The sequence below is a fragment of the Carassius gibelio genome, chromosome A1 (assembly GCF_023724105.1).
Source record: "Carassius gibelio isolate Cgi1373 ecotype wild population from Czech Republic chromosome A1, carGib1.2-hapl.c, whole genome shotgun sequence".
In the NCBI taxonomy this organism is placed as follows: domain Eukaryota; kingdom Metazoa; phylum Chordata; class Actinopteri; order Cypriniformes; family Cyprinidae; genus Carassius; species Carassius gibelio.
The window spans coordinates 35,091,734-35,116,416 of record NC_068371.1 but is presented as its reverse complement, the minus strand read 5'-3'; the positions used below and the strand labels follow the sequence as shown (position 1 = coordinate 35,116,416).

Here is a 24,683-nt window from a genome sequence, read left to right as displayed (position 1 = left end):
TCGCAGCTCGCATCAGCGTCATGCGGCTCCATGAGAGAGACACATAAGGCCGGAATTAGACTATACATCAATATACTTACGAATATATTTTCGATTGATAATGATTTAAGAACAAAATACATAACGTACCGGCCCAACCAGACCGCGGCCCACCGGGAATCTCCCGGTAGTCCCGATGGCCAGTACATGCCTGTATCCGATAAACACAGACACACAGCATGCCATGTCTTTCTGCCTACACCATATTTGTCTTAAATCGAGGTTGCCTTCCAAGGCCTTCCTATTAATAACCCAAATATGTGCATGCAGTTATTTCTTCTGGAGTAAAATCCCTTTTTCAATTTAGATGTCATATTATTTTTCTAAATTTGGAAGAGCAGATTTTAAGTGTTCTTACCACTCAGAGCTGACCAGTCAACAACACACACTAATTATATAAGCAAAAATGCTTACCTTATTCTATGGTGGCCACCACTGTGTGTGTGTTGCTCATCAGTCAGCTCAAAAGCAGTCGTCCACTCTGCTCCTTTCCAGTCCCATCTGGGGTGCCAAATCTGTGGTGTATTTTGCCGGTTCTCCAAAGGATCAAACTCAGTCAGGGATTTTTCTCTCAGAAGAAAAGACTTTATTTTAAGCAAAACAAAGCCGAGAGCTCGTTGCAAGGAGATCTCCCGAAATGCTAGGTTGCATCTCATTATATACCCTATACAGGGCGTTTCCAAATAGTCAAACTTTTCCTTATGCTTGCAATTTTGATCCCTCCCTAGGGAGGAGGGCCCCTACTTGTTTTTGTATAACGAAAGGCCGTTTCTGGCCATATGTTTTTCCTCCGTTTTGTACATTCCAGGGTGTAGGCAACTTTCTCTCCATTACCTATAGGATTATAATGGAAAAACAACTAGCAACAAAAATGGCTTGATTCACATTGATTATTCTTGATTGATTAAAATCTTACTAATAAAAATCTTCCACAATAGCTCCCTCCAAAAATGAAAATTCTGTCAATAATTACTCACCCTCATGTCGTTCCAAACCCATAAGATCTTTGATCATCTTTGGAACACAAATTAATATGTTTTAGACGAAATCCGAGAGCTCTCTGACCCTCCATATACAGCAAAGGAACTACCATAGTCAAGGCACAGAAACGTAGATAGATCATCGTTAAAATGTTCATGTAACATCAGTGGTTCAAGCGTAATTTTACAAAAACTACAAGAATACAGTTTGTGCTCAAAGAAATAAATAACAACTTCATTCATGCGTTGTGTTACTCTTGATACTGGCAGTAGATGGTAACCCGGGAGGAGAAGAATTGTTGAATGAAGTTGGTATTTTTCATAAAATTATGGTTGAACCACAGATGTCACATGTTCCATTTTGTCAATGCTCTTGGTACCTTTCTGGGCCTTGAATGTGGTAGTTACCTTACTGTCTATGGAGGGTCAAAAATATCTTAATTTATGTTCCGAAGATGAAAGAAGTTCTTATGTCTTTAGAAAGACATGAGGGTTAGTATTAATGACAGAATTTTCCTTTTTGGATGAACTATCCCTTTAATAGTAGATTTACACAGATTAGAGGTTCAGTGTCTGTTTCATTAATTAAAGCTCCAGGTAACAGACTGTAATTATAATTACAAAATCTATATCCGTTGGCTGTGTTATCTGTGACTTTACTGCTGGAACATCTCAAATAACTCTTACACAAGCAAGGGCATGCTGTTCTTATCTAGGAAAAAAGCAGATTGCACATGCAGAATGATTAACAGCTGTGCAAATTAAGACTTGCATGGTTCTATGTCTTTTTTTCGGTCAGTATATATAATATCTGGACAATTATTCATTAAATGAAGCTGAAAAAATACTGATTCTAATCTCCTTGATCTGTGTGTCTTTATGTGTGCAGTCTAGAGAGATGGAGATCACAGTGTACTGGAGAGACTACCGATCTCTGTGTGCGCTGAAATTTCTCAAGTTGGAGGATTTTCTGGACAACCAGAAACACAAAGTACAAGTAGAACTAGAACCACAGGGACTGCTGTTGGCAGAGGTACACACACACTCAAAAATATGTATCTTATGTCCATAATGGGATTCTGCCTCACTGCTTATTGCAGAAGTTGTTTTATGAATGCACCAAAACCAAATAAACGTGCTAAACTGGACTCCATTGAAATATGTGGATGAAATATGTGTACCATCCTTCTGCCTCAGGTTACCTTCTTTAACCCCGTGATTGAGAGGGTTCCACGGCTGAAACGGCAGAAGAAAGTTTTCTCCAAACAACAGGGTAGGAGACTGTATTAAATAACTGACAATAACTGTTTTATCTGTTTACAATAAATGCAGGAATCTGATGATAAATTGATCCCCAAAAAAATTGCACTTAAAAATTGACTTGAATGTCATTTCACTTTGACTTTAATTTCTAAAAAGTGACTTGAATGGTGTTGAGCGCCATCCAGTGGTCAGAGGTTAAACTGGCGTTTTCTCTGTGTGTGTTTGTGGTCACGTGCAGGTAAAGCGTTCTTGCGAGCTCGCCAGATGAATGTTGATATCGGCACGTGGGTGAGGTTACTGAGGAATGCCATACCAACCGTCAACAACACAGGAACCTACAGCCTTCACGCACACACAGTACAGACAGGGTAAAGCACACACAAAAACAGACATAATACAGGTGAATTTATACGTAAAAATAATGAAAAGGATCATCCGCTGAGCATGTTCAATCTTCTTTCATCAAGAAAAGATTTAAGATTAAAAGATCAGTATTGCAATCTTTCATTTGCTTTTGTAAAATAAAATTAATAATCTATATATATATATATATATATATATATATATATATATATATATATATTTTTTTTTTTTTTTTTTTTTTTACAGTACTTACAATAATTGTATTACGTAATATTTCTTTACTGGTTGGCGTAATTTATATTATATATATATATATATATATATATATATATATATATATATATATATATATATATATATAATTATTAATAGTAATAATAGTAATATTGAATGGGTTTCATAAAAAACAACAGCATGAATTATTATTTAAAAAACTTTTATTATATGAGAAAAAATAACCAGGATATTGTATGTTTTCATGTTTGCTTTCATTTATCCTTTAAATCAGCACACACAAACAGTTGTCTCTTATTAAGTCTAAGTCTAAACCTCTACTAGAGTGCAACTAATTTACTAAACAGTATTAGTATTGTAAAATAAGTGGATCTGATTAACTAGCTGGAATGTGTTTTTTTTATTGTCATTACACGTGTTTGTGTGTTACAGGGAGATCTCGGTGGAAAAGTTGAGTTTAGACTATGATTCGCCAATGAAGGTGGACGTTCAGCGAGATGTGATAGACACAAGCACTCCAGTGAGATGCTCTCTCTATAACTCCTCCTCTTTTCTCATTAACCCCTCCCTGTCTCATTGTAACTCCTCCCCTCTCTCTGCTTCTTGGTACAGGAACGACAAGCGGCCACTGAACCCATCTCTGGTCCGGACCTCACCACACCTGAACGCCAAATCAGAACACATTCACTGAGCAGGTAGACTCAAACGCAGGATATAAAGATTCCCAGGTATATCTGAGTCTTTATAGTGGTTTCTAAGTTTGTGTGTGCTTGTGTGTGAACAGTAAACAAAAGAAGACTCCTTTGAGCCTGCAGGATTTCAGACTAATAGCTGTTCTTGGCAGAGGTCATTTTGGAAAGGTAGTCTTCAACCTTTCATGCCTTCTATCATTTATTTGATCCTACAGCTACTTCCTGCCTAGCTTTGCCTCTGAAATGTTCATATCATATCATATCCGTGTCTTTCAGGTTCTGTTGGCAGAATATAAGAAGTCAGGCAATATGTACGCCATTAAAGCCCTGAAGAAAGGAGACATTGTGGCCAGAGATGAAGTAGAAAGGTAAACAAAATAACTTTTTCCTTGTTGTTTTCCTTCTCTGTTCCTGAAATATGTTTTTAATTTTAATCTCTTGTTTGTCTCCGTCTCTCCCTCAGTTTGATGTGTGAAAAGCGCATTTTCGAGACAGTGAACGGTGCGCAGCACCCCTTCCTCGTGAACCTGTTTGCCTGTTTCCAGACCCCAGAACATGCGTGTTTTGTCATGGAGTACACGGCAGGCGGCGACCTTATGATGCACATACACGCAGACGTCTTCACCGAGCCACGAGCTGTGTAAGTAAAGCCTACTGTCAGGTTTTTGCTTTTTGTTTAACCTGAAATTACACACCACTGAAAGAATTCTCACCAATATTGTGTAATATTATTACAATTTAAAATAACTTAATTCTGTTTTAATACATATTAAAATATAATTTATTCTTTTGATGCAAAGCTGAGAGTTTTCAGCATCGTTACTCCAGTCTTCTGTGTCACATGATCCTTCAGAAATTATACTAATATGATGATTTCAAATAGTTCAAAAACATTTGGCTGCTTAATACTTTGTGGAAACCAAGACACATTTTTATATTCAGGATTCTTTGATGAACAGAGTTAATGTATTTGTAACATTGTAAGTGTCTGTTACTTTATGATCCAGTCGAAAAAAAGCATCCTTGCTAAATAAAAAATAAGAAAATAACTTACTGACCCTACACCTTTGAACTATAGTGTATATTGTGGGGACAAACAACATTTTGTATGTCTATTAATTAGCTTTAAAGAAAGTTTTATGCGATATTTATATTTAGGAGTAGAAGATAAAGTCGAAATATAAGAAAAATTCTCACATTTTTGTTGTTGGCTATTTTACGTTGTGTTTGTGTGTGTTTCAGGTTCTATGCTGCTTGTGTAGTTTTAGGGCTTCAATTTTTACATGACAACAAGATTGTGTACCGGTGAGTATGCAAAAAAAGAAAAGAAAAGAATTGTGTGCACATGAATGTTATACATGTTTTAAATGCACATTTGCATATATTTGTGTGTTCCCTCCAGAGATCTTAAATTGGACAACTTGCTGCTTGACACCGAGGGTTATGTGAAGATCGCCGACTTTGGATTGTGTAAAGAAGGTAATGACTTTTCCACCTACTGTTCTTAATATCCTTCTGTGGGTTGTGCTTGAATTGTCAGACATGTTTTTGTCTCTTTCTCAGGGATGGGTTTTGGGGACCGGACCAGTACGTTCTGTGGGACTCCAGAGTTTCTGGCTCCAGAGGTCCTAACAGACACCTCGTACACACGGGCCGTGGACTGGTGGGGACTCGGAGTGCTTATATATGAAATGTTGGTGGGAGAGGTGAGAAATCTGTGCATTTAAATTAGAAATGTTTGAAACATTCATACACTTTTGGCATCTGTCTGATCTTAAACTGTCTTTCTAGTCCCCATTTCCAGGTGATGATGAAGAGGAGGTTTTTGACAGCATAGTGAATGATGAAGTTCGTTATCCACGGTTCCTTTCCTCAGAGGCCATCGGCATCATGAGGAGGGTAAATATCTCAAACTGATTTTTTTGAGCCAACCAACATTTCTTTTAATCAGCTATTGCATCGGACATGTCCTGCGAAATGTCTTACCTACATCAATTTCTGAATATCATTTTATGTAAAAAATTAAGTGTGGATACATTTACATTTAACATATTATTTTAAACAGTTACTAAGAAGAAATCCAGAAAGACGACTGGGTTCCAGTGAGAAAGATGCAGAGGATGTAAAGAAACAGCCTTTCTTCAGGGTAAGAGTGATATTAATGTTATTTCATTTTATGTGGAACACTAATAATTAGAAATGTAATCTTTAACAGATATCTTTTTCAAAAAGTGTCTTTTTCGTACTGCAAGCGTGGGTTTCCAAAAGGTGGTCCACGGACCTTTGGGGGTTCATCAGTTGATGAAAACCTAATAATTAATTATATCAATTGTGAAATTAAAATAAATAAATGGGGCTGCACAATATTTGTGATATATTGTAATTATCAAAATAAAAGCTGCAATTGAATCATATAACTGATGCGCTGGCTGTTTCAGTGTGAAGAATGCATCACATTTAATTGTTATAATTATAAATCGTTTTTATAATTTTTCAGTAGAACGGTAATTTACAACAGTAATATATTTCTGTCTTCATTTTTATAATTAGAATTAGCTGCTATGAGTAATTATTGTTATGAATGACAGCAGAGAACTGTCATTAAATTATATATATATATTTATTATTTCTGTAATTGATATTTAATATTTAGATAATATTTAGATAATTCAAGAATAGAATTATCCTTTTAATATCTATAATTTCAATATCGGTTTATCCATCATTTTAAGTTATTTTTTTAAAGGGTCTGTTTTTTAGTGTTGCAATTGCATTTTTGGTTTGCTTATGAAATGATGGCATCAAAATAAATTATATGTTCATACACATACTTCTTTTCTTCACTTTTCAGAATATGGACTGGGAGGCTCTTCTCCTCCGTAAACTCCCTCCTCCCTTCCTTCCGACTATCAGAGGAAAAGAAGACATCAGCAACTTCGACGAGGAGTTCACAACAGAAGCACCGGCCCTCACGCCGCCTCGCGAGCCCCGGGTGCTCTCGCGCAAGGACCAGGACAGTTTCCATGACTTTGACTATGTCTCTGACCTCTGCTGATGAGCGTCTTCACTGTGTTAGTGCAGTAGAGAGACATTTCTGCTCTGTGACTCAGTGACGACGAGGACAAGAGCGGCCACTTTGAGTGATTTGCATGAATGGTGAATGTGCTGGACCTGTGAACACTGTGATGGAAGAAGAAGAAAGCCTGAGAACAGTTCTAATCGGATTAAATGAGACTGCATTTGATCTTTTTTTTATTATATTGCACCTCGACCTCTAGACTGACACCTAGTGGTTTGGATGAAGCATCACACTAAAGTGTATAGTTACCGATGCTATTATTGAAAAGCGTTCTTCAGTCAGCCATGATTCAGTTATTCAGCTAACGTGAAAGTGTTTAATAACAGATGTGTTATTGAACTGAGTAACGTTCAGCTGGTCATGTGATCTCAACATGGCCTCTCCCATCATGTAAAATAAAACCGCTTTTATTAAGTTACTGATATGACTAGTATCTTCATCTCATGGTCTCTATTGAGAAATAATATTTATTTCTTTAAATAAATGTTTTTAAATTAAACAAAAAATTGACAGAGTGCACCGTTGAACTTGTTGAAATTGTTGGTTTGTCTTCAAGTGTCCTATCTACTTTTGAAGAATGCTTCTTGTCTTAATAGAGACAACCTGAAGGTATGTTTTAAAACTTGAAGCAAATCAATAAAGGTCACACAGAAACATCTCGGTCAACTTTTGTGAATGATACACCCATGAGCAAGGTCAGTGGTTAGGGAGTTAAAACCTCTTTAGACTTGTTCATTCTGGGTATTTCTCATACATCAAACACTTCATCTCTTACAAGTTACATGTGAAAGTCAAGCATATTGAAATATAGTAGCAGAAAACTTGTGCTCCATTCATTAAGTGCACTTTTGTTACCTTTATGAAAATGTACAAAAACAAAGAAACCTGTTACATAAACAAAATGCCTTAAAATATTGTTCTGTCTGCCCTATTTACTGTTCCTCCTGTTTACGTTTTCACTTCAGTGAGGGAAACCAATGTCTAGAATCTTAAATCTTGATTGGCTGGTTATTAAAATAAGTGGAAATGTGTTTCACGTTTTAAATATGACAACTAGGAAACATGTAAATTCAGTCTGTCAGCATTACTTCATCACTTTGTGGTTGTTGCATTTAGTTTTAAAAACATTTTGAGACTGTTTTTTTTCTGAATCGCATGTTTCTTTTTGTATGCTCAGGCTCATGTGGGAGATATGTCTTGTCTGAAAACTGAATTCATGTGATTTACCTTACAATAGTAGACTTTGAGAACTCAAATATTTGACCTTTTGTATGGGAATATTGTACTGGAGTATAGGAGAAACAATGTGTGGATTATTTTCACAAGGTCCAATCATTTATTTTGTTTGTCACTGAAAGTACATCTGCAAACTTTTTTTTCACATTAGTTGGATGATCTGATAAATCTGAGCAAAAAGGTAAAACAAACACTTCTTGTTCAAAGACACCATGGCCTCAAATAGCAGATACTTTCTCCAATTTTATACATGGTTTTGAATAGATATCTGTTAAATAATAAATGGTATTTGTTGTTAATTTTAGTCATCATGATACAAATGAATGGTGAATAGTGACTGTTATGTGTTAGTTCTGGTTTCACACACTTTATTACCTCAGAGCTGTTTTGATGCCTTTGAAAGATCATTTTGTGTAGTTTTTATTATTATTATTATTATTATTAGACAGTTTGTGCGAACATGACATATCTGTTACTTGCAAGGAGCAGATGAATAAATAGTTTTTTAAGCCATTTGATCGCACACACAAAATTGGATGAAGCCCCCAAAAATTTAACCCATGCATGCACACTGTGAACAAAATGTAGCAAAACTGAAAAAAAAACATACTAAATTTGTATGCATCATTCAACAACTTTTCCTCCTTTTTTCCTGAAATGGGAAACTCTGCAGACTAATGCATGTCCTGTACAATTATATAATCCATCAAATCTATTACATGAGTTGTATTTATAAAGCTGTTGTTGAGATGAACACGTGTTTGTGTTGTCTATGCATTTGTACAGACTATCTTGAATTAAACACTTTTTTAAGTGGGGCTGTTTTACCAACAACATTGCCTAAGAATATGAGAAGCACCGGCTGCAGCTAAAAGAACATCAGTAAAAAAAAAAGAAAAAAAGGCAGGAACAGTAATAAATATAATAACAACAGTATTATAGAATACATCAAAATAAAGCATACATTTAAAAACACATTCATGAGAAGTAAGAAGATTTTACTGGATTCGTAGACAAATCATACGATTGCAGAAACTTATTGACTTCTGCAGCGTACTTCAGATTTGTATTTTGCGTCGCTAGATGGCGTCTGAAGGCGCCGTGTTTCGGTTTCCCTCAATCTCCGCTAGAGAATTAATATATAGAGAGAGAATTCATATATATATATGGGATATATAAGACTTTCAACTACATTGAAAGTCTTTTTACACAAAACTGATACTTCAAAATGTTCGTAAATGGATGAAAAAAATCTGTGTAGGTGCTGTGTTTCCCTCAGTTTCCGCTAGAGGGCGGTTGAAGGCGCTGTGTCGCCGTGTTTTCCCGCAGTCTCCGCTAGAGGGCGCAAGAAGGCGCCGTGGAGCTGTGTTTCCGTCAGTCTCCGCTAGAGGGCGACTGAAGGCGCTGTGTTTCCGTCAGTCTCCGCTAGAGGGCGACTGAAGGCGCTGTGTTTCCCGCAGTCTCCGCTAGAGGGCGACTGAAGGCGCTGTGTTTCCCTCAGTCTCCGCTAGAGGGCGACTGAAGGCGCTGTGTTTCCCGCAGTCTCCGCTAGAGGGCGACTGAAGGCGCTGTGTTTCCCTCAGTCTCCGCTAGAGGGCGACTGAAGGCGCTGTGTTTCCGTCAGTCTCCGCTAGAGGGCGACTGAAGGCGCTGTGTTTCCCGCAGTCTCCGCTAGAGGGCGACTGAAGGCGCTGTGTTTCCCTCAGTCTCCGCTAGAGGGCGACTGAAGGCGCTGTGTTTCCCGCAGTCTCCGCTAGAGGGCGACTGAAGGCGCTGTGTTTCCCGCAGTCTCCGCTAGAGGGCGACTGAAGGCGCTGTGTTTCCCTCAGTCGCCGCTAGAGGGCAATGAGTTGCGTCGCTCGATGGTGCTGCTGAAGTTTTCAAGATGTCGTCGCTGGAGCAGAGACTCTCCCGAATCGAGGAGAAACTCAAGCAGGAAAATAAAGAAGCCCGCAAACGAATCGACCTGAACATCGACATGAGCCCGCAGCGGACGCGTCCGAGGCCAAGTGAGTGCGCGAGAGAGTGAACGAGTGATTGAACGTAATGACGGAGGGATGAAACACACTGCACTATACATGATATAAACAAACAAACCGATCAAATCCTGACACTTCACTCACACTGACTCTCACGGGTCTCTGTCAAATGTCTGGGGGATTTTATTAATCAGGGTTTGTACTCTAGATTATTTACTACATATTTAAAGTTAGTAAATAGATAAATATTAAACATCTCTGGCAGTCAGCTCACTAGCGTTAGCCTGGCGGCTAGCTGTGTTTAGCAGGCCATGATACTCTCTCATATCAGTCTGTCCGTTTTTCCATCTCTAAATGAATGTTTGTATTTAGAGAGGCTGTTGGTGTTTACTGTCGTAAAGTCATCATGACAGACTTGTATAGTTTTGAATTGCTGGTTTGTTTTTTTCTGAGACTGTCAGTTGTCTGTATTTAGAGAAAATGTATGATTTTTTTCTTCTCCTTTATAATTTGATGTCTTAAGGTTTTTGTCCCTAAAGAGGACTGTCTTGATATCATGGCCACATTTTAGTGACCATTATGAAGGGATCATGTCAGGAGTGACATTTCCGATCATTCCGAGTATTTTAACATGTATTTTATTTATATTAAGATTAGGGTTGTTCCTGCATGAGTGAAGTGTAAGGTCTGTTCTGTGATTTGATGTGCTGATGTCCCAGTACATCACGCTCCTGGACGCTCAGGGTTCATGTCCGTCTCTGTTTTGTGCTGCTTCTTTTTTATACCCTGATCAAAAAAACTCATTCAGAGGGTCAGTTTGTGTTTTTCAATTATACAGAAATCATTTAGAGCATCTAGATTTTGTTACCTTAATTCTACGTGGCATTGATTCAACAAGGTGCTGAAAGCATTCTTTAGAAATGTTGACCTATATTGATAGGATAGCATCTTGCAGTTGATGGAGATTTGTGGGATGCACATCGACTGAATTTTCCCCCAGCTAACAGGTCGAAGCAATAAAGTCAAACTTATGCAACCAGATATAATACTTACAGGTGCTGGTCATATACTTAGAATATCATCAAAAAGTTGGTTTATTTCACTAATTCCATTCAAAAAGTGAAACTTGTATATTATATTCATTCATTACACACATACTGATATATTTCAAATGTTTATTTCTTTTAATTTTGATGATTATAACTGACAACTAAGGAAAATCCCAAATTCAGTATCTCAGAAAATTAGAATATAACTTAAGACCAATACAAAGAAAGGATTTTCAGAAATCTTGGCCAACTGAAAAGTATGAACATGAAAAGTATGAGCATGTACAGCACTCAATACTTAGTTGGGGCTCCTTTTGCCTGAATTACTGCAGTAATGCGGCGTGGCATGGAGTCGATCAGTCTGTGGCACTGCTCAGGTGTTATGAGAGCCCAGGTTGCTCTGATAGTTGACTTCAGCTCTTCTGCATTCTTTGGTCTGGCATATCCCATCTTCCTCTTCACAATACAGGGTTAAGGTCAGGCGAGTTTGCTGGCCGATTAAGAACAGGGATACCATGGTCTTTAAACCAGGTACTGGAAGCTTTGGCACTGTGTGCAGGTGCCAAGTCCTGTTGGAAAATGAAATCTGCATCTCCATAAAGTTGGTCAGCAGCAGGAAGCATGAAGTGCTCTAAAACTTCCTGGTATATGGCTGCGTTGACCTTGGACCTCAGAAAACACAGTGGACCAACACCAGCAGATGACATGGCACCCCAAACCATCACTGACTGTGGAAACTTGGACACCTGGACACCTGGACACCTGGACACCTTGAAACACTGGACCTCAAGCAACTTGGATTGTGTGCCTCTCCTCTCTTCCTCCAGACTCTGGAACCCTGATTTCCAAAGGAAATGCAAAATTTACTTTCATCAGAGAACATAACTTTGGATCACTCAGCAGCAGTCCAGTCCTTTTTGAAGCGAGACGCTTCTGACACTGTCTGTTGTTCAAGAGTGGCTTGACACAAGGAATGCGACAGCTGAAACTCATGTCTTGCATACGTGTGTGTACTGGTTCTTGAAGCACTAACTCCAGCTGCCGTCCACTCTTTGTGAATCTCCCCCACATTTTTGAATGGGTTTTGTTTCACAATCCTCTCCATGGTGCGGTTATCTCTATTGCTTGTACGCTTTTTTCTACCACATCTTTTCCTTCCCTTCGCCTCTCTATTAATGTGCTTGGACACAGAGCTCTGTGAACAGCCTCTTTTGCAATGACCTTTTGTGTCTTGCCCTCCTTGTGCAAGGTGTCAATGATCGTCTTTTGGACAACTGTCAAATCTGTCTTCCTCATGATTGTGAGGCCTACAGAACTAGACTGAGAGACCATTTAAAGGCTTTGCAGGTGTTTTGTTAATTAGCTGATTAGAGTGTGGCACCAGGTGTCTTCAATATCGAACCTTTTCACAATATTCAAATTTTCTGACATAATGATTTTGAGATTTTACCTTAGTTGTCAGTTATAATCATCACAATTAAAAGAAATAAACACTTTAAATATAACAGTCTGTGTGTAATGAATGAATATAATATACAAGTTTCACTTTTTGAACGGAATTAGTGAAATCAACTTTTTAATGATATTCTAATTATATGACCAGCACCTGTGTATATATATATATATATGTGTGTGCGTGTGTGTGTTTGTGTATATATATGTGTGTGTGTGTGTGTGCGTGTGTGTGTGTGTGTGTGTGTGTGTGCGCTCTTGTTTTTGTGACATATCCGGACACAACTCTTTATAATGACATGGGTATGACACAGGTATTACAAGGAGAGGTTGACTTATGAGGACATAACCCATGTCCCCGTTTTTCAAAACGCTTCTAAATCAAAGTAAAAAAGTAAAAATGCACAACGTTTCCTGTTAGGGTTAGGTGTAGGGTTGTTGAAGGGCGATAGAATATACAGTTTGTACAGTATAAAAATCATTATACATATGGGTTGTCCCTACTTTTCACAAAAAAAAAACGTATGCATGTATGTATGTGTTATTATAATATATATTATTAATTAAATATATATATTTAATATTGTACACCCTTACATGTAAATGATGACTGAATTTTTGTTTTTGGGTGAACTTTCCTTTTAATTTATAATAGTTTTAGCTACTACAAATGTAGTATTTCTCAGGTATAACAAATATTAAAATATTGAAATGCATTCAGCTGAATTAACAGATTTTCCCCCGTCACGCTTTGTCATTAGCTGGATATGTATGTAGTTTTTTCAGATGGTGTCAGTATTATTTTTGTTAGATGGAGTGTGATCGTGTTGAAGGTGAATCATAACGTTTGAAGAGAGGGACGCAGTGATACCTGGAGGAGGTGTGTGTGGGCTTTTAGTAATGAGTGTGTGTGTATTTTCTCTCCTCTGTATCTAGTCATCGTGATCCAGCTCAGTCCAGCTCCAGCCCCCTCCCAGCGCGCAGGTACCATCATCATCATCATCATCACCACCACCACTACATCACGCTGCATCACCCCCCCCCCCTCTCTCTCTCTCCTTTACCTTGCAGGTTACATGCACTACATCACCCTCTGCATCTCTGTTTTGCTCTCTTCTCTTTCTCAGTCATCCTACCACTTCTCATTCTTTTTCTCTCATTCCCACACTCTCTATCAAAAAGTCAACATGAAATGACACTCACTCACTTTACCGTGTGAAATGAAACAGGGTGTTTAGACATAATAAATGCAGGGCAGTACTTGATTTTATCTATCAGTAGTTGATTGGTTGTGAAAAGCGGTATGTCAGGTGAAAGGCAAAGTTGTTTCAGAAGCAGAGCCTAGTTGCTACATTTTGACGAATGATCATAAATGCGGGGATTTTGCAATTATGTATAGTTAAAAATGGGCTTGCAATGTGGTATTGATGTAAAATGTGATATCTTCATTTTGCAAATGGACATTTGTGATCCAGATGAATATTATATGAAGGTTCGTGGTCTGTAAAATCTTTGAAATGTTTCTGAAAAGTTTCTTATGCTCACCGAAGCTGCATTTATCCGATCAAAAGTATAGTAAAAGCTGTAATATTTTATTTCCATTTTAAAGGAACAGTTTTAATATATTTTAGTTTATGATTGCAAAGCTAAATTTGAGGCAACATCTCATTCTAATATTCTGATTTGCTGTGCAAGAAACATGTATTATCTTTGTTGAAAACATGTTGCCTAATATTTTTGTGGGGGAAAAAAAAATTATAAAAATTATATAAATATACCTTTTGTAACATTATAAAAGTATTTACCATCACTTTTGATCAATTGATTGCATCCTTTCTGAATAATTTAGTTAATTTCTTTCTAATAAAAATGCAAACTTATTGAGCATGTTAACAACAAAAAGGGGTAAGAATCGAATGTCAGTTAATTATTGAATAACTTTTTAAATCTTGAATATGTTAGCCATTTTAGTCATTTTTTTGGTATTGATCCAACCTTAAATCCTAAAAAAGTTGAAATAGGGTCCGTTTTTATTTCATGTTGGCTTTAATCTCATATAGCTTTCTGTCATTTATCTCACTAACATAAGCATTTCTTTAATTAGTAATTTACTCAAATGCATGATGTTTGTTTAGAGAACACAGCCATTCACCTATTCACCCACACTCAGTCTTGCTTCTTCACTTTGTCTATATTAAAATACTATCTTCCTGTATTTCCTTTCTTCAGTTCATTCTCTCATTCTCTTTTCCACCTCACCATGGAAAAGGAGCAGCAAGCGTGTGTGTTTTGAATGTGTGACCTGTGCGTATAGGATTTGTTGGAAGATCAGACATTGTGCATGTTGTGGCTATAACTGCACGGCCCGACTGTGAGCGAACACATCCACACAAACACAGATCTATGGTGGCACTCAACAGGGTGATGTGTGTTCAACTGTAACTTGGGTTTGTGCTTGTCCGGCCTCTCCTGTCTCTCAGCTCTCTGTCCGTTCTTTCCAGAAGAGATGGCTTCGGCTCTGTTTTCTGCACAGATGTGAATTATGGCCATGTCGGCCCCTGTATGTGTGTGTCCACTGTCCAGCAGGTGTTTCTGCACCAGATTGCTTGACCTCACTGACTAACCCCAGCTAACAGATTCTCTCCCGTGAACAGGTTTTCCTGAGGAGGAATCAGAAGTTTGACGGTTATCCATTTTTCCTGAAAAAACAGTTTTGTTTCTATGCTCAATCGACAGATAGGAAATCTATAAAATGTTTAGTTTTGCACGGTTTGGTGAGCGAATGTCAAAGGTCACCCGTTGGTGACTCCTGCTTGTCCTGGTGCATGCTGGGAATGCTAACACTAACTTCAGTGGCTGGTTTTCACTGTTTGGCAGCCCTCGTCATTTCTGTGTGAGAGTGTCTGATCTTGGCATGACTTGGACTTTTATTTGACTAGATAAGCTGTCATATTCTAGGCCTTCAGACATGAGGATCTTAATTTGGGGTCCTTGAACATTCATTAACATTTGTCCCAGTAATCACCTTTCTCTGACTCCTTCCAACCTCGTTGTCTTTCTCTACAGCCCTACAGTTGCCATTGGCCAACGATGGAGGAAGTCGCTCATCCTCTTCAGAAAGCTCTCCTCAACACCCCTCGTACCCCAGCAGACCCCGACAAATGCTAACGCTTCCCACTCCAACATACAGCCTACAGAAGAGCCTGGAGAAGTATGTCACACGCACACTCCATTCTCATTTTTTAGAATATAAAATTCTGGTGTGTTGATCTGTTTATTTTTTTATTTTTTATCTTCAGTGCTGAAATTGACCAGAAATTGCAGGAAATCATGAAACAAACAGGATATCTGAAGATTGACGGACAGGTGAGTCACTGCTCATATTCTGGAGTTATTAAATGTGGGAAAAAGTGTCTGACCTCTTGTGTGTGTGTGTGTGTATCTTTTTCAGCGTTACCCTGCAGAGGTGGCGGATCTGATCAGTGAGGGGGAGATCGGCAGTGGAACCTGTGGACAGGTGTTTAAAGTTCGCTTTGAGAAGACTGGCCATGTCATCGCAGTTAAGGTTGGTTCAGCTCCTGGTTTCTCCGCTCAATCTGTTGTCCCTGGTTTAAGGGGTTTTAAAAATTTTGATCAATCACCCCTAAATATGATGAATCCCTTACACTTGTCATTGTACTAAAGTCAAAAGAAATTCAAATATTATCCGGAAAATGTATAATACCTTTTTTTTGGATGAAGGCGTTTGTTTATCCATGTGTTTGTTGTCTTGAACTTTCCCTGTAATTATCGAGTCATTAAAACAGTAGTTAAGGCAGAAGTAATTACTGTTTACTAATTACATCACTGCTCTTGGTTTGTGTTGTTCTAGTTGTGTTTATGTGAGCTTGTTTCCTTCATGTGTGTTTTTCCCTGCAGCAAATGAGGAGGACGGGTAATAAAGATGAGAATAAGAGAATCCTCATGGATCTAGATGTTGTGTTGAAGAGTCATGACTGTCCGTACATCATTCAGTGCTATGGAGCAATCGTCACCAATGTGAGTACAACATTTACGATCTGCGCTCAGCCTCTTCCAGGGTCTGTGCCATTAAAGTTGCATTGATAATCTGATTTATTTGATCAGAATTTCAGTCCTATTAATAATTTTTAGATACTAAAAATTAATTAGGCTTAATTATTCTTAAGAATGATGGTGATGAAATAAAAAGGTCTGATGCCTTTCAAAAAGGTTCCAAATTTAGTTTAAATATTTTAGGAAAAACTGATATTAAATCAGCAACTATTTCAGATTACTTGGGGATTGAGCTGCCAAACTTACATTTTGTGAATATTTCTGAAAATGTCTTTATTATCTAGTTAATTTTGTAGGCATATACTATTTTGAAGTATTTGCCTTTTCTGGCAAAAAAAAATGTACAGATTGGAGCTCTTGAACTGAGTACCACTGTTTTATGGTCAGTGTATTGAATTACTTGAATTATTCAATGGTGTGTCTTCTTCTGTAGACTGATGTGTTCATCGCCATGGAACTAATGGGGACGTGTGCAGAGAAGCTGAAGAAGCGGATCCAGGGGCCCATACCAGAAGCCATTCTGGGAAAGATGACCGTGGCCGTAAGTCTTCCTTTAAATTCACCTGATTCAGAATGGCACATTAGATATTGGTCTAGTTACAAGTTGAACCTCTCAGAATCTCTTTTCATCTTGCTCTTTTTCTTCTCATGTAGATTGTAAAGGCTCTGCTGTATCTAAAAGAGAAACATGGTGTCATTCACCGAGACGTGAAGCCATCTAATATCCTGTTGGATGACAAAGGGCAGATCAAACTGTGTGATTTTGGCATTAGTGGCCGACTGGTAGATTCTAAGGCCAAAACTCGCAGCGCCGGCTGTGCAGCATACATGGCAGTAAGCACATGGTCCTCAAATCTGAGTTGATTTCAATGTTATGAGGTCAAATTAAGAAGAAATATTAAACATTTTGCAGACATAATGTAGGATTTAGTGTTTGGCATTCTTTACCATAATATGTATCATCTTTTTCTAGCCTGAGAGAATAGACCCTCCAGACCCCAGTAAGCCTGACTATGACATCAGAGCTGACGTCTGGAGTCTTGGTATTTCTCTGGTGAGTTCTTTCCACATTTTGTTGAGCCAACACTTGTTTACTTGGATTACTTTGCTGACCAGTAATTGGATTTGTTCTTCCACTTTTATTCAGCTAGAAAATAAAAATTCCAACTCTGCCATCAGTTATTTCTTAATTGTAATAATATTTCACATTATCTCAGTTTATTTTCGACTAAATAAATGCAGCCTTGGTGAGAATTCTTTGAAAACCATTTAAAAAAAATCATACAGCCTCCAAACTTTTTAACGGTAGTGTAAATGTAAGTAATGAGATGTATTTCAAAATGCAATTTACAGTCACATGTACTACTATAAGTAATTATTCCTCCTCCTCACCTGTAGGTGGAGCTAGCCACGGGACAGTTTCCTTACAAGAACTGCAAGACAGACTTTGAGGTTCTCACCAAAGTTCTGCAAGAGGACCCACCGGTCCTTCCTCTCGGCATGGGCTTCTCCCCTGACTTCCAGTCCTTCGTCAAAGACTGGTACACTCACATGAAGTTACCTAAACATGACATTTTAGCACCAGTGTTTGTCCATTTTATTTATGTGTAAGTTTTGTTGTCTCTACAGCCTCACAAAGGATCACAGAAAAAGGCCAAAATACCACAAGCTGCTTGTAAGTCTCAATCTCCCATGTAACACGATCATTTGTTGTAGAGCTCAGCTTCAATATAGCCAGTTTGTATAACCTGTTCTAATCATTTGTTCACACAAGTGGTCTTTTTTTCTGTAGGAACACAGTTTTATCCGTCGTTATGAAGTGTCAGAAGTACACGTGGCGGGCTGGTTCCAGACGGTGATGGAGCGCACAGAGTCTCCTCGCAGCAGCCAGTGCTTCAACCATCACCAGCTCCACTCTCTCTTCAGCAGGTAGCCAGGCGGAGACGGAGAGAAACGGAGAGAGGTCGGGAGAGAAAGAATGATACGATTTTTGAGAGGTTGATTTAAAGAGACAGGTGGACAGGCTTGAAATATAAATTCTGTAAATGAAAAAGACAGGATGGAGTGGCAATGGACCGTTTGAGAGAGAGATGTGGCTGAAAAAAAGAGAGAATGTTCATTTGGGAGTTTGACTGATCGACAGACAATCCTGGGCAGATTTGATGTAAATCTGAAATTTTTTTGACCTTTTCATCCACCCATCGAACAGGATGGACCATTGCAGTCTAACACGGTCACTGTGGCACACACATACATTTACAGTAACACACTGTTTCACTAAACCACGATCACTGACAGCCGTATAAAGGTTAGCCGCAAGAGTAAGTGTACAGTCTGCTCACTTAAAAATCCAAAACCTCCGTAGCCCCTTACTCAGGGACTGAACAGAGTAGTCGAACAACACTGTGCAATGGTGTGTTTGTGCGTCTGTGTGTGTGTGTAATCCGTTTATCAGTTCTAGCTCTTCACTTTCCTGTACAGTTCAAGTACACTTAGCCATTAGGCAAATCTAAGTGAATAGAAATTAGTGAGATAATAGCTGTGTGATATATGTTTTATAGAAGTGTTCTTTTGCTAGCAAGCATCAGCAAATATTTTGGTAAATGTGTACTTAAAAGAGTTAGTGATTCTTAATCGCAGAGTTTCTAATCCTTGGTGTTTAGCTTGTTATAACTAGTTTGGTCTGAAATGTCATGTATTGAAAACAGACATATTGGCTAAGACAGAAGGTTGTATATTAAGATAAAACTAGTGATTGACCGATAGGATGAAGTGTGTATCCCAATTTAATATGATGAGACAACTATAAATGAGCAGTTTTTGTTTGTTTGAGAAGACTGACTCAGCGACACTGGTTAAACAAATCGTGTAAATTTGGGGCGGGACTATCTGCTTTGTCTGAAAAATGACAGATGGTGAAAATGTTCTTATACTGATGGTGTTTGTGTAATTCCGTTATGCTAGTCATTCAGAAATTACACACTTCACTTTCATTGGCTGATGATGACATCTGCTTCTGTTCATTTGGCCAATGGCGATAATCTCAAAAAGGCCAAATATTGGACTATGTATCGGTCTATCACTAGATAAAACACAAAAAAATTAGCCCAGAATGTGTAAAGTCATACACAGTGCACACCTCAGGAAGACAAGTGTTAGAAAAGGGTATTTTAACAAGATTTAGCTGTGTGCTTCAGTCTTAGAATGTGAGGAAGAAACGGTAATCAAGTCACCAAAAGCATAGATGAGAGATGTTGTCATAGTCACTCAGAGTGCTGTAGAGAGACGAGTGGGGGGTTGGAGTTTCTGCTGTGAGATTAGTTCGGTTCGAGCATTTTCTCCACAAGAATGAAAAAGTGAGTGGAACATTTCTGCTCTGATTCACCCGACTCATTTACCCAGACAACCGTTCATCATTTCATTCTCTTTACCATTCTCTTTTTCCCATGATCATTTGAGTTCCTCCAAACCAAAGGTTGTTTTTTTTGACAGCACTACTTTTTTTCCGCCAAGCTGTTGTTCTCAGAGGATTTCGGCACCTGCTCGTGGGTTGTGCTGAAGATGTTCAGCGACTTTCACAACCAAAGCTGTAGAGTTTGAGATTCACTGCTTTAAAAAGCCAAAATCACTGCTAGACTGTGTGAGTAAGAGTGTGGGAAGAAAAAGAAAATATGATAAAGATGGTAATGGTACGTTGAGACAGGAAGTATGGTGATATATAAGGGATTGAAGAAAGTAATGGATGTAGCAGAGGAAATATCGGGATGGGATGGGAGTGGAAAATTGGAGGAAGGCATATAGAAAGTATTAAAGAAAGTCTCCAGTGAAGTCTTACAGAAAGTATTGGCTCATTTTTAGAGGCTGGCAGTTAAAAGGTGTTGGTTGTTTTCTAGATCATCGTGTTGAGCTAGCTGGATGTTGCATAAAAGCTTTCAATTGTTTTGAACCAATGTACCAATTTTTTTTTTTTTTTTTTTGGGGGGGGGGGGGGGGGTAGTTAATTAGTTTGTGTTATGCATCTTACTGTTTTTCATTGTCCTTGAAACCTTGTTTGTTATTATCTGCTATTATTATTATATTTATTTATTATCTTACTTGCTGCTACTGTTTACTTTAGATGCTGCTGTCGATGATTATATTCCCCAAAGGAAAATCCTTTTTTTTTTTTTATTCTGAACCAAATGCATAAAACACTGCAATGTCTACACATTTACCAAATAATTACTTGTAAAATGCATAATGTCATCCTTTAAGAGGCAAAGAGAAATCAAGCAAGGAAGTGAAGAAAATTGAGAATATATAGACCTATATCTATATCTAGTTTTATTGTTGAAATACTCCACTATGCCAACCTCACACAAACATCACCGCTCACTGTAGGCAACTAATAAGAATGACTTCCAGTTATTTGTACAAAATAATAGACACCGGCTGGTAATATCTATATATATTTGAGCTAGATTTCCTTTGTTACACCATGTAGCTCACGCTGACAGATATTTTTGTAATCGTCCTCCTGTGTCCGTCCTGCGGTGGATGAATTCATGAGTTTTATTCTAATCAAACTCATCAGTTGTAATATTTTGTCTCTTTTGGTTGAGCTATTGTTAATTTGATTATTCAGTTAAAGCTGCAGTAGGTAACTTTTGTAAAAATATATTTTTTTACATATTTGTTAAACCTGTCATTATGTCCTGACAGTAGAATATGAGACAGATAATCTGTGAAAAAATCAAGCTCCTCCCAGTGGTCCTATTGCCATTTGCAGAAATACACTGCTCCCGGTAAGGAACAACCAAAGCTGCGGTCCGTAACTTTGTTTGTGTTCAAAATGTAGAAAAATGTATATAATAAGCGAGTACAACAAAAAATCAATTTTCCAAACCGTGTTTTTAGCTTGTCCTGAATCACTAGGGTACACCTATAATAAGTGTTTATTTTCGGACTATTTTAGATTGCTTCGGGGGTACCGCGGCGGAGTAACCCAGTACCTTTGTGATTCTTCATAGACATAAACAGAGAGAAGTAGATCCAGCTACGATGTTCTTCCGCAAGACACAAGTTCTGTTTATTAACCGCTAGAGCGTTAAAAGTTACCTACCGCAGCTTTAACACATTTTTAGCCTCAAATTCAGCGGTTTGCAAATTCCTTTGGGGCCTGATCATGATAGCCATTTTGTATTAGTTTTTCAATTAATTGGATTCGACAAATCAATCAGAAGATCAGAAAATGTCAAATGCCTAATTTTTCCTAACACTATATTCAACATAGAGCTGTAACTATTTACCTCCCAATAGTTTCTTCACTTTTTTCAGATGCCAAATAGAATTTCTAACAGGATTCTTGCTGTCAACATAACATTGGTTTCCGGTTTGGTGTTGATGTTCATCACAAATACTGTGGTGCCTGGCTGTCTGTCTGTCCGTCATTCTCTCAGTAGACCTTATAGATAGGACTGCAGCATTACACACCAAAGGTGTCATCAATAAAACAGATTCAAACCATCATTAGGATGATTATTGTTATACTAGATGATGCTGGATTGTTATTTCTGAGGACCTCGAATGAGGGATATAAAGCTTCATGGATGTAATTTCCTGTGAGACAGTGGCGGGTCACTCTTCACTGTTGGGGTTTTATTTTGCTCACACATACACACGCCTCTATGGAAATATGATCTGAGATGCTAATCTATATGGTTTATGCTTGGTTTAAAGTGGACTTCCATTCACTGTTTTCTGGCACTATTCTAATTTGTTTTTTTTTATTTGTAATTATTCTTTTTTTATTTGCTTTTAATCGATTCAGATATCAAAGCATCAGTTCTTTATGTGTGTGTGTTTTTTTGATTTTCTGAAAAAGGCATTTCTGTGAATAGGACAGAGATATTGAACCCATTTCTGCTGATGGTAGTCGTACACGCTCCGAACACAAACTAAACCAGTCCATGCTGCTTTTTTGTTAGTTTGTTTGTCAACTATGTGTGTGTTTGTTGCAGCATCACTGTTATTTTTGTAGTATGTGCTCAGGCCTGTACTTTGCCGTCATGTTGTGTGAGTCTTTATTGCTTTCTAGAATTGTTGTTATTGTTATTAATTTGTTAAATTATCATGTTGCCCCATCTGTAATTAAACCAAATACTCACTATGCAGTCACTCAAATCAAGTCCGTTTGCGTTTTTCCCCGGAACTTCCTGTATAAACACATGCAACTACTGGAGTCTCCATGACGAGCGAGTGAATATCAGATCCTCAGCTAGAACAGAGAGAGAATTTACGATCAATAGAGTGTTTTTTTTTTTTTTTTTTTTTTTTTTTAATGAGCTTATATATTTAAGGATTGTACTGGGATGGGGTGGGTGGGAGGTGTTTGGGGACAGATTCGAGGGGTTGGTAGTTTGGAGAAATAGTTTGTCCAGTGCTGTAAGTATATCAATTGCATGTTATGATCTCTGAAGTAACTGCCATTGATTTCACATTTTGTTTTGGTTTGGAAGGGGGAGCGGATACATAAATATTGTATCTTTATTTATGAGCTATAGAAAAATACTGTACGTTTTTCCAAAACACTTTTTTTTTTTTTTTTTTTTTTGGAAAAAGACACACTTTTGCCTTTTTATGTCTGACTTTTTGATCTTAATATGCATTATAGAATTTTTACTTTTATCATTGTTGGCTGATTTAAAGCTGTTAATGATATTGTGTTGTTTGTATTGATTCTTGACCTTTTGTTCATTTTTCTTCCATGTTGTATTTGTGTTCCATTGATCTATGAATGAGTGCTGAATGGGTTTTTAGCAAGACATTGTGTCTTCAGTTGTTAGAAAACCAAATGTCTATTATTTTGAATGCGTTTTGGTCATTTGTAACCATTTATTTTCATTTATTTTGAATACAATTACCATGTTGTTTGCTCTTATTTTGGTTATTATTACTATTATCTTCAGGGTTAACACCAAATTAAGAGAAAAGTGGGGGAGATTGCGATTTATGTCTCCAAATGTTTCTTGGAAATGTTGCGTCAAAGGTGTGTCTTTTTCTGTTGAAGCTAAGCAATCATTTATTGCTCTTTAATTTCTTGGTTTTTATTTTTTGGTAACGTGTTCCCCCAGAGCTGTTACTAGAGCTCTGTTTTGCTGTACGGTTTCAATTAATTTTTTTTTTTTTTTTAAATCTCACAATTTTTTGCTTCTGTTGCACTGGAGGTTTTTATTATTATTAATTGACATGATGGAGTTTGGAACCATGTAGTTCACCAAATTCTATTTGACTTTGATAGATGGATATAAGAAATGTTTAAACCTGCTAATTCTGTTTGATGCGCCCATTGACATGCTGTTCAAGTCAAAAAGAACCATTTGTTGGCATATTTCAACAGCTTGAAAAATATTTGGCAAAAAATAGATGCTTCGTGCCAACAAATTTAGACAACCTTACATGTTCTCTGGTATATGAATACATGAAAGTTATATAATATAGATAAGATGCAACATTTTGCTAACTGTATGGGATTAATATGATTTAAACTAAAATATTTGATATGGTATGTTAAAAATAAGACTCAACTACAACAGCCAAGCAGGAATCATGTAGCTTGTCTTATGTTTTTTTTTTTTTTTTTACTTTTATTTTATTATATAAAAAAAGTATGGGGGGTGCCTTCTTAATATATGGAGCAGAAGTATCCCCAACCTGTTGTACTGAGACAGCCATCACAGTTTTATAGTTTTGATGCCCCCTTCCCCACTTTTTTTGTTGTTGTTTCCTCATTTCAAATGAAAGAAATGCCATTATATTGTGAATACCTCAGGATTTTTTTTCTTTTGGGAAAAATTTAAAACGTTCAAAAACCTAAAACAAATAAAATACAAAAAAAGTGTTTGTGTGGTTTATTTTTTTTATGTACTACTCTTACTGAGGCTTTCTTCCACAATGGGTTGTCACAACTAGTTAGCGATTAAGTTTTCATACAGCATGAACAATGCTAGCTGGTTAAGGAAATTTTATATATTTATATTTATAGTCAATGTTAATATATATAAAAATAAATTATTACCATGTCATAATGGAATAATTTGGGAATTCAGTTCAGAGAACACTATTATTGTAATATAACGACAACACTTAAAAGATAAATAATACATTTAATCATTTGACAAAACTTTTAAGAGTCTTACCGTGTCTAGGTGTTGATGCTTGTTTCGGGAAACCGATCTGAAACATACCAGTCCTACTTTTACTAC

The 24,683-nt window shown here is 37.4% G+C and overlaps 2 protein-coding genes across 5 annotated transcripts in view; both read left to right on the top strand.

The window, feature by feature from the left end:
• Positions 1 to 8,185, top strand: part of LOC128018807 (serine/threonine-protein kinase N1) — a 44,975-nt gene extending 36,790 nt beyond the window's left edge. For all 3 annotated transcript variants that reach the window (XM_052604597.1, XM_052604591.1, XM_052604582.1), the window contains exons 9-22: positions 1,909 to 2,052; positions 2,217 to 2,292; positions 2,521 to 2,650; positions 3,312 to 3,399; positions 3,492 to 3,574; positions 3,664 to 3,739; positions 3,848 to 3,939; positions 4,035 to 4,211; positions 4,814 to 4,876; positions 4,974 to 5,050; positions 5,135 to 5,277; positions 5,363 to 5,470; positions 5,637 to 5,717; positions 6,423 to 8,185. In XM_052604597.1, the coding sequence (XP_052460557.1) occupies positions 1,909 to 2,052; positions 2,217 to 2,292; positions 2,521 to 2,650; positions 3,312 to 3,399; positions 3,492 to 3,574; positions 3,664 to 3,739; positions 3,848 to 3,939; positions 4,035 to 4,211; positions 4,814 to 4,876; positions 4,974 to 5,050; positions 5,135 to 5,277; positions 5,363 to 5,470; positions 5,637 to 5,717; positions 6,423 to 6,626 (1,542 nt within the window). In that variant the 3' untranslated portion in view covers positions 6,627 to 8,185. The remainder of the gene's footprint in view (positions 1 to 1,908; positions 2,053 to 2,216; positions 2,293 to 2,520; positions 2,651 to 3,311; positions 3,400 to 3,491; positions 3,575 to 3,663; positions 3,740 to 3,847; positions 3,940 to 4,034; positions 4,212 to 4,813; positions 4,877 to 4,973; positions 5,051 to 5,134; positions 5,278 to 5,362; positions 5,471 to 5,636; positions 5,718 to 6,422) is intronic.
• Positions 8,186 to 9,731: 1,546 nt separating this feature from the next.
• LOC128018826 (dual specificity mitogen-activated protein kinase kinase 7-like) lies at positions 9,732 to 24,319 on the top strand. 2 transcript variants are annotated; one of them, XM_052604623.1, is made up of 12 exons: positions 9,732 to 9,895; positions 13,303 to 13,350; positions 15,433 to 15,577; positions 15,666 to 15,732; positions 15,818 to 15,931; positions 16,285 to 16,404; positions 16,874 to 16,981; positions 17,095 to 17,274; positions 17,414 to 17,494; positions 17,839 to 17,981; positions 18,070 to 18,115; positions 18,233 to 24,319. In XM_052604623.1, the coding sequence occupies exons 1-12, from the start codon at positions 9,772 to 9,774 to the stop codon at positions 18,371 to 18,373; spliced, it is 1,317 nt and encodes a 438-aa protein (XP_052460583.1). In that variant the 5' UTR covers positions 9,732 to 9,771; the 3' UTR covers positions 18,374 to 24,319. The 2 variants fall into 2 exon arrangements, with proteins under 2 accessions (XP_052460583.1, XP_052460592.1); XM_052604632.1 differs by lacking the exon at positions 13,303 to 13,350.
• The last annotated feature ends 364 nt before the right edge of the window (positions 24,320 to 24,683 follow it).

Excerpts from the sequence above, each read along its gene's own strand:
- LOC128018826 (XM_052604623.1), top strand. The coding sequence starts at position 9,772 with ATGTCGTCGCTGGAGCAGAGACTCTCCCGAATCGAGGAGAAACTCAAG. Across the intron at positions 9,896-13,302 it reads GCGGACGCGTCCGAGGCCAA|TCATCGTGATCCAGCTCAGT; the intron begins GTGAGTGCGCGA and ends CTCTGTATCTAG. Across the intron at positions 16,405-16,873 it reads ATGGAGCAATCGTCACCAAT|ACTGATGTGTTCATCGCCAT; the intron begins GTGAGTACAACA and ends CTTCTTCTGTAG.